General features: G+C 39.9%; 1 protein-coding gene across 1 annotated transcript in view; it reads right to left on the bottom strand.

Moving 5' to 3' along the window:
• The window catches only part of HERC1 (HECT and RLD domain containing E3 ubiquitin protein ligase family member 1), an 88,105-nt gene that overhangs the window by 67,787 nt on the left and 11,500 nt on the right, over positions 1-8,818 (bottom strand). Inside the window, exons 11-14 of the mRNA XM_018552779.1 lie at positions 3,136-3,270; positions 2,357-2,522; positions 1,746-1,871; positions 832-1,047 (exon numbers count right to left, since the gene is read on the bottom strand). Coding sequence (XP_018408281.1) covers positions 832-1,047; positions 1,746-1,871; positions 2,357-2,522; positions 3,136-3,270 — 643 coding nt within the window. The remainder of the gene's footprint in view (positions 1-831; positions 1,048-1,745; positions 1,872-2,356; positions 2,523-3,135; positions 3,271-8,818) is intronic.

The following is an 8,818-nucleotide window of genomic DNA, read 5'->3' on the forward strand; positions in this document are numbered from 1 at the left end:
TTAGAATCCAGGTCTCCTTTTAACCTGCTCTGCACTGACAGGTAGTAGGGAGTAAGGTGGAGCCCGATTAACCTTGCAGTAATGCCCACTGCCATGCTGATACACACAGCTTAACCTAAATGTGGACAGTGAAAGACTGTAAACAAACCAGTGGTCAGCAACTGTAAGGGCCGTGCTGGCTATACATTATATATTCTTACCAGAACGATGTAATATGTGGACAAAACTAAACCATCCATTCAATTAGCATCAAATCAGCCAGGCCTTGCACTAAATAGTTGATGGTAGATCTAAAGGAGACTGTACGACCACATTGTAGAGTCAGCTTTACTATGAGATGACAGTGTTGCTCTAACATGGAGAGAATGCAGTTAAATAAGAACCCTACACATTTCTCTGAGGCATTACAACTGCAATGGTATAGCAAATTAAGAGTTGAGATTCAGATTCTTACAAATATAAATTCCTAACTGGTTCTCTTTAAACCACTGCTGGCTGGGGTGGCTAATCCATACACACTAAAACTTGGAAAAACAAACATTCACAATGTTACCCTCAATAAATCAAATTACTAAGAAAAGATACCCTGTGCTTAGTATGACTTTACTGAACCAAAAATACATAAACTATTAGGGCTTGTTCACACTATGTCCGTTGTGCCATGGTGTGCAAAAACAGCTCATGTATGGTGTGAATGTAGAAAACAATCCTTTTCTATGTGTTCTGTTCACACCATACATATGTGTTGGTGTGCAGAAAAATACACTGGTCAACTGACATGGTGTGGACAAGCTCTTAATAATGAAAAAAAACACATCCATCTGGTCTCACCGTGTAGAAGCCCAGGTTTCTCAGAAGTGTCTTCATCAGGATTTCTGCCAGGTGAGTGTCTGGGTGGCTACTCTGGGAGTTGGGGTCAGAACTGGAGCAATAGGAGAGAGGAAGAGAGGATCCATCTGAGGAGTCAGAAGGAGAACTGTATCCCAGTAAGGATGCTACATGTGTATGATCCTGCAGGCTTGTCAGAATGATGTCCAGCTGCATCCTCTGAAAAGATATGTCCCCCATAGATGACAATTGTTAATATATTTAATACAATAAATGGTACATTCCAAATCTCAAATCAAACATACTTTGTATAGGCATATATAGCCTAAATATATTCTGTTCCATTCCTGGGCTAAATGTCTACTTATATAATTTTGAGTATTACTGACATATGTTTGATATAACTTGAGTCATCATGTGATATATGCTTCAAGCTCATTGTTAACAGTCTGTGATATTATGTTCCAAAAAAGCCTTGCAAAAAGCTAGTAAACAAAATGAAGCACTCTTAACACTATGTGTGTCTGAATAAGGCACTGAAAACAATAAAGTTCAGGTAAATGCCATTTCTTAATAAGAAGCTGATATTTGTACATGGATTATTAGTCCCTCTATCTTGGCAAATGTTAACCAAGCTGAGGAAAAGATTAACAAAGAACATCTTAGGCCTTATTCAAACAATGGACTTGAGCAGTGTTTCCCAAATCAATCCTACGGTCTCACCAACAGTGTGTGTATTGCACACAGCTGGCTAAATCAAATCTCAAACTAATTACACAAAATGTCCATATGTGAGGTTACCTGCACTGTTGGTCAGCCGCAAGGACAGGGTTTGGAAACATTGGGCTAAACTATCTCTGCTAGAGATGCTTCCTGCATACATGATTTCCACAGTAAACATATACAAATGTACATACCTGTCCCTTGGAAAGGCTTTCCCATCTATCAGGTCCCTGGGGCAAGAGTGAATGCAGTAACTCCATTCTTTCCCGCAAAGGAGGCAGCAGCATGGTAGCTCCTACTGACAGAGTCTCAATTACAACCTGTGGGTGAAGAGGTCAGTGTAAGGGCTTTGCTAGATCACATATTCTGGAATCACACTACAGCAAGACTGAGAACTTCCCCCCTTGTATTGTAACAAACAGCTATTTTTTGTTAGCTTGCTACGAGTGCAGGTATCCACTGCAGCTAAAATCAATAGCGCAACAGCAAAAATACTGTATATCTCATAGTAGCAGGTTCCTGTAGCACACATGGCCAATTAGAGTTGCATCACCTTGTATAAAATCAGATGAAATAATAAAGAATGGTCAGTCTCTACAATCACAAAATTGTCTTTACAGTAGAGCCCTAGCCGGTTAAAGTGATATACAAATAGCCTACGATACAACAACATCTCCTGTTTCGCCACCGCTCATCAATCCCATTTTCAAATGAATGTAAGAAATATACATAAACATCACTTATAACACAATAACAACAACATTTGGACAGAAAGTCAGATGGTAAAAATAAACATCATCATCACCTCCTGAATCTCATCTGGTACACTTGCATCCATTAGGCGAAAGAGCAAATTGCGTAGAGGTCCAGCTTGGCGTCCTAAGATGCTGGTAGCAACTCCTCCTGCTAAAGCCAGGGCTAGATGGTTGGACAGCATCTTTAGGCACAGCTTTAGGAAATTATGATGTTCTCTTCAAAAGATAACATGCACAAAAATTACTAGTTACTTTATGTAAAAAAAAAAAAAATGCAAACTAGAACAATACAATGAAAAGTTCAAAAATAGTCTACTATCTCAAGCTTAAAGTGTAACTGTGGCTTGGCTATAGACACATACATATTTACACATTTCTAATGAGAAGTAAAGGAGCTTTAAAACAAGCCTTCACTTACTTCTGTAAACGAAGACACTGTGGAGAAAATGTATCCACAAAGCTCACAGCAGAAGCAAAGAAGTATTTGTCTAAGCAAGCTCAGCTTACCCCCCCCCTCCCAGCAGTGACTTGGCAGCCTTCTAATCTCTAATGCGAATGCAAAGCAGGTAAACAGGGTGAGCTGAGTTGCTAAGAGGACTTCAACAACCTCAAAGATTTTGATGTGAATTTTGAGAATGAATTGCTTCACAGTGCATGTAGCTACAGAGGTCAGTGAGGGTCAGTAAGCTCCTTTACTGCTTGATAAGAAAATGTAAATACTTACTCTGGTCACAGGTTCACTTTAAGCTTCCCACAACTGATGAGGAATAAACATTTACACTAAAAAAGGTTTCATCTGATTTTGTAATGTAACAGCCAATAGTTATACCTGGATGATGGGAAGGGAGGAGGGGGGACATCACTATTGATTTTTTCACAGTATCGTTCTAGGAAGGATCTCAAATGGAAGAAGGTGCTTTCCTCTAGATCGACGCAGTAGGGACGATGCCATGCCACCACTTGTCTGAAAGAACCAGCAATTTTAATGCAATTCCGTCTTACAGTGTGTTAATACAGCCTGGCAAAAACATTAATGTAGTCCACTTCTGTGTAGTCCACAGAAAATCAAAAACTGCACTTACATTTAAATATCATTATTTCAAATAATACTGCATCAGATGAGTATTACCTCATTTCTAAAAACATTATTGTTACTTAATGTTACATGCACACTTGATGTTAAACGCCAAATGGTAGGAGTACTAGTGAAGAAGTTATGGGTAAATTATTTTTTAAAAAATAACTGAATTTGCCATTTCCAAACCCGTAAGCGTGTCAAAAATAAACCTGATCCATTACTTGACATGCACTTACACTGTGGAGGTTTAAAGACCTAATACTATTTTATTGCCTCCAGTAACACTGTAATGGGAGTCTTCACAGATGCCTACTGGCTGCCTGATATTACTAGGCTTTTACATTTTTCTGTACTCTGCAGCACACAAGCACAAAATATATCTGGAGCTTTAGCTTAATAAAATGTTATACAAATGTATTCATACTATTAAGGTGAAAAATAAACTTCCCAGTGTTGATAAAATAACAGATCCCTATGAAACCTTTACGTGAATTAAGATGATCAGCAGTTAACAAGCTGCCAATTTCACCCAAACAGTATGTCAATTTGTTGGCTCCAGTGCCACTCCCCTTGTAAGGCTTTGTGTATGCGATCAGGCTACTGACTGGCTACTGATCATATCCACAAGTCTACAGTCTCCCTCACTGTTCCTCCCATCACAGTTCCTGTAATCGCCGTATTCGTCTGTCATCCTGCGGCTGCTCTGGCTCAAGCTTACTGCTTCAGCAATCAGTGTGCTTGAATCCTTTAAGAGGTGCATAGCTCTATATATGTGACCCAGCGGCTGACGATCACATTCACAACACCTCTGCAGTGCTGTGCAACCTCCTCTGTGCTTCCTTCTGTTCAGGAACCAGATGTAAAAATCAAGACACTGCTCCACTGCCTATCACTTCTTCCCCAGCCTATTCCAATCCCTGTCAACTCTCCCCGCTATCCACCTTGGGATTGCTAATACAAATGGCTCTGTTTACTTAACCCCTTCATGACTGAGGCCTTTTTTTCATTTTTTGTACCCATGTTATATTCCACATTTTAGGCCTGAAAATTACTTAAAACCCCCCAACATTATATATTTTCTGAATGCCAAGACCCTATAGAATAAAATGGTGGTAGTTGAAAATTTTTATGTTGCGCAATATTAGCGCAACTCCTTATTAAACCCCAATATTTAGTGAAAAATTTAATTAAATGCCCCAAAACACAACAAAATACCAATTTTTTTAATGAAATATAAAAGATGAGGTTACAACGAGTAAAACGATACCCAACATGCCCAGGTTACAAATTGCGTGCATCCGTAAAACGGCGAAAAACCCCAGTACCCCAAAAAGTCCATAGAAGGCGACGTACACTGTACGTCGTCAGTCACGAAGGGGTTAAAGACCTATTCATATAGTATAAATGGACTTAAAGATAAACAAAGTCATTCATACGAATGTTGGCACCTGAAGTAAGACGGTGCTGACTCACCAACACACTCACTTTACAGAAAAGTACTATAAATAGATTGGTTTACAAACACAAATCCATGAAAACATTTTTCAATGAAACACACACACACACACACACACACACACACACCATTATGACCACCTACCTAATATTGAGTAGGCCCCCCTTTTGCCACCAGAACAGCCCTGACCTGTCAAGGCATGGACTCCACTAGACCTCTGAAGGTATGCTGTGATATCTGGCACCAATCAGCTACTAGCAGAGTCCTGCAAATTGCAATCCATGGAGGCATGGAGCCTCCATGGATTGGACTTGTTTTTCCAGCACATCCCAAAGATGCTCAATTGGATTGAGATCTGGAGAATTTTGAGGCCAATCCAACACATAGAACTTATTGTTGGGTTCCTCACATCATTTTTGCAGTGTGGCAGGGTGCAGTACCCTGCTGAAAGAGGCCACTACCACCAAGGAATACAGTTTTTATGAAGGGGTGTACTTTGTCAGTAGCAATGTTTAGGTAGGTGGTACGTGTCAAAGTAACATCCACATGAATGGCAGGACCCAAGGTTTCCCAGCAGAACATTGCTCAAAGCATCACACTGTTCTCTGCCAGCTTGTCTTCCTCCCATAGTGCATCCGGTCGCCATTACTTCCCCAGGTAAGCAACGGATACACACTGGGCCATCCACATGATGCACAAGGAAATGCGATTCCTCAGACCAGGGTACCTTCCTCCAATTCTGATGCTCATGTGCCCACTGTAGGCACTTTTGGTGGCGAACAGGGGTCAGCATGGGCACCCTGACCAGTCTGAGGCTACACAGCAAACTGCGATGCACTGTGTATTCAATGCAAAAGAAACCCACTGCACTCCTTACTGGTATGTCCCTTAAGATGGCTGCTGTAGTTACTGCGGATGGCGCCACCGTGAATCCAAAATAGTAAAACATATCACCAGCACATCGTGGTCAAGAAATTAATGATTTATTAACAAAACCACATTCTTGGTTGCCCCGAAACATTGCAATGTGACAAGATGTGGTTTTGTTAATAAATCATTTATTTCTTGGAGACTTGACCACGGTGTGCTAGTGATACATTTTGCTATTTGCACTGTGTATTCAGACAACTTTCTAGCGGAACCAACGCTAACTTTTTCAGCCATTTGAGCTACAATAGCTCTTCAAATTGGATCGATCTACACGGGCCAGCCTTCGTTCCCCACGTGCATCAATGAGCCTTGGCCGCCCATGATCCTCTTGCCGGTTCACCGGGTTTTCCTTCCTTGGGACTACTTTTGGTAGGTCCTGTGCACTGCAAACCAGGAACATCCCACAAGAGCTGAAGTTTTGCAGTTGCCCAGTCATCTAGCCTTCACAATTTTGCCCTTGTTCACTGAAATCATTACGCTTGCCCATTTTTCTGATTCCAAAACAACAACTTTAGGTATAAAGTGTTCACTTATCCCATTCACTTCCAGGTAGCATTGCAACAAGGTAATCAGTGTTATTCACTTCACCTCTTGGTGGTCATAACCATAATGTTAATGGCTGATATATATATTTTTTTCTTTTGATGATCTTATTACTTAAAGGTATTAGACCCACAAAAAAAGCCCAAAGAGCATTATTAGTACAAATTAAAAGTTTAAAGAGGCAGCAACACAAGCATGTTCCCTCATTAACTATCTCCAATGACACATAAAAGCAAATGTAATGCATTCATTAAATTAGTTAAAAATATATATCCTCTCCCCTCACTGTTGTACATGCTTTGAGGTCCACTGCCAAGGTGCTTTGGGATGCCATTTAAAATGAATGGCACTGCATCTCAATACACTGCAGATCCTCCATTACCACAATCTACGTGTGAAGCCAGACCTTATTTACAGTTTTGCATTCTTTTGATTTTATAATTTTGAAAAAAAAAGCAAAAATTTAAGTTTACAAATATTAATTTATTATCTTTTAGATAAGAAAAATAGCAAAAAAGACATGGCTACCTGAGGCGATAGGATGGGGGCATGGTCTGGCAGCAAAAGAGTTAAGGGACGAGTGAATGTGGATCACATACGTGCAGCTTGTGGAGCTCCTTACATAACACAGCGTTCATGTTGCATCATGCTTTAGTCGCTCAACTTAAAACACAGGTGGTGTCTTGTCATACACAGAAAGTCTAGTGGAACAGATACCTTCTTACAAGCCTACATGACATTATAATATATATTTTCTGGATGAAAGAGGCACCTATCTCCCCATTTTATTTGCTGCCATGCAGTACTAGTGGTGTGAGCAGTTATACGAGTGGGGTATAGAATTAATGGGCTTCTGTTTTTGTGGTGGAGTACCTGGTTTTCTACCTACGTTCACAGAAGCTGTACATGATATACATACAGCCAGTTGCTTTAGTCAGACTGCTGCTTTTGCCTGTTCAATGCCTTTTATACTGTATAGTTTATATATTACAAGATAGTTTTATTTGGCAAGTCGCATTGAAAAAAGAAAAAAGGTAAGAAAAAAGGTTTTTGTACTGCACCCTAAATCTTAAAATCTTCCAAAGTGTGGTCCAATTTGTTAAACCATTCACTGTACAGCATTACGGCCCCCTAGGTTGTATGATGCATGAGTGTCTTTAGCCCCAAAGAGCAGTACTTTTCATTGATTAAATATCTTTCTGCATTGTTGTCCTAATCTTAAAGTTTGCCCTTGTGCAGTAGTATGCTTTTGTATTTATTTATTTTTTAAAGGAGGAAAAAAAAACCATAAAGAGGCACCTACACTTGGGATTACCAAGGTAAACAACATCTGCATTCTACTGTTCAACTGTTTCACTAAGTGCTGGTGGACACATATCACAGTAATAACAGATCGAATCTTGGGTGTTTTATATAGAGCCAGTCATGACAAGTCATATGTAAGAATCTGAATATTCACTGTTAGATCATTATAATTAAAGATTTATATTTGCATGCCTATTTAGCTTCACTTCATCTGAGGTTACCAGACATCTGACAGCTGCTGCCTTGTTACATGCCTGACTTTTGCTTACTGTTCCCTCAGCTCTTAAAGCTGGGCAAACAACAAAACGCTTGATTCTCTCATTCAGGCTGACAGCGTGGCGGGGGAATCCCCCTTATCAGTCTATTGTATTCTGACAGCAGCAGGTATGTCGCTGTCAAAATAACCCAACAGTGAATGCAGCAGATTGGCTTAATTTTTTCAACAAGGGGGGGTCCAGATGGGGCCACACACTAATCAAATTCGACCAATGTATGGCCAGCTTGAGAGTGCCTTACAGTGTCAAATTAAAGAATCCTGCAGATGTTTACTTTCCCCTTAAATATGGGGCACAGCTATGAACATTTAGGAGCTAAAAAACGGTGTGTGAGGTCAGCCAGTTGACAACTGTCACACCTCAGATGATCTCTAATCAATTAAGCAAAAGAGCCAGACTCAAATTAAGTAATTAAAGCCAAATAAAGAGGGAAATAGGAAGCTTCAAAAAGGTAAGCCTACACAATTATAATAACAATTTAACACTAAATATTTAGAACCCTGAATACGCCCAATCAGTCTTGTAAAGCTCTCAAAATGTCACATGACATAAGTCGGTTTAAGCTTATAAGATAGCCTGCAGTGCCTTTCACTTTCAAGCACTTTCACACAATTTCATCTCATTTTTTCAACATACAGTATTACCGTATCTCAGCCAAATGTTTGGCAGCAAAATACACAAAGAAGCAAGATCACATTTTTTTTTCATTCTGTAACCCAGATAATACTTCAAGCTGGCTGGATGATACAGTTTGAACACTATACTGATATTCAGGTCTTGTGCATATAATACACTTTGAATAGAGATGGAAAAAATTGAAATGGCAAAAGGATAGCACGTCATAGCTTCCCATTGCTGGGGAATCCCCCCAGCTAACACAGTATTATTATATTACTGTCATGTCCTCATCATCATCTCACCCCCC

The sequence above is a fragment of the Nanorana parkeri genome, unplaced genomic scaffold (assembly GCF_000935625.1).
Source record: "Nanorana parkeri isolate BGI_ZX_2015 unplaced genomic scaffold, ASM93562v1 scaffold97, whole genome shotgun sequence".
Taxonomy (NCBI): Eukaryota; Metazoa; Chordata; class Amphibia; order Anura; family Dicroglossidae; genus Nanorana; species Nanorana parkeri.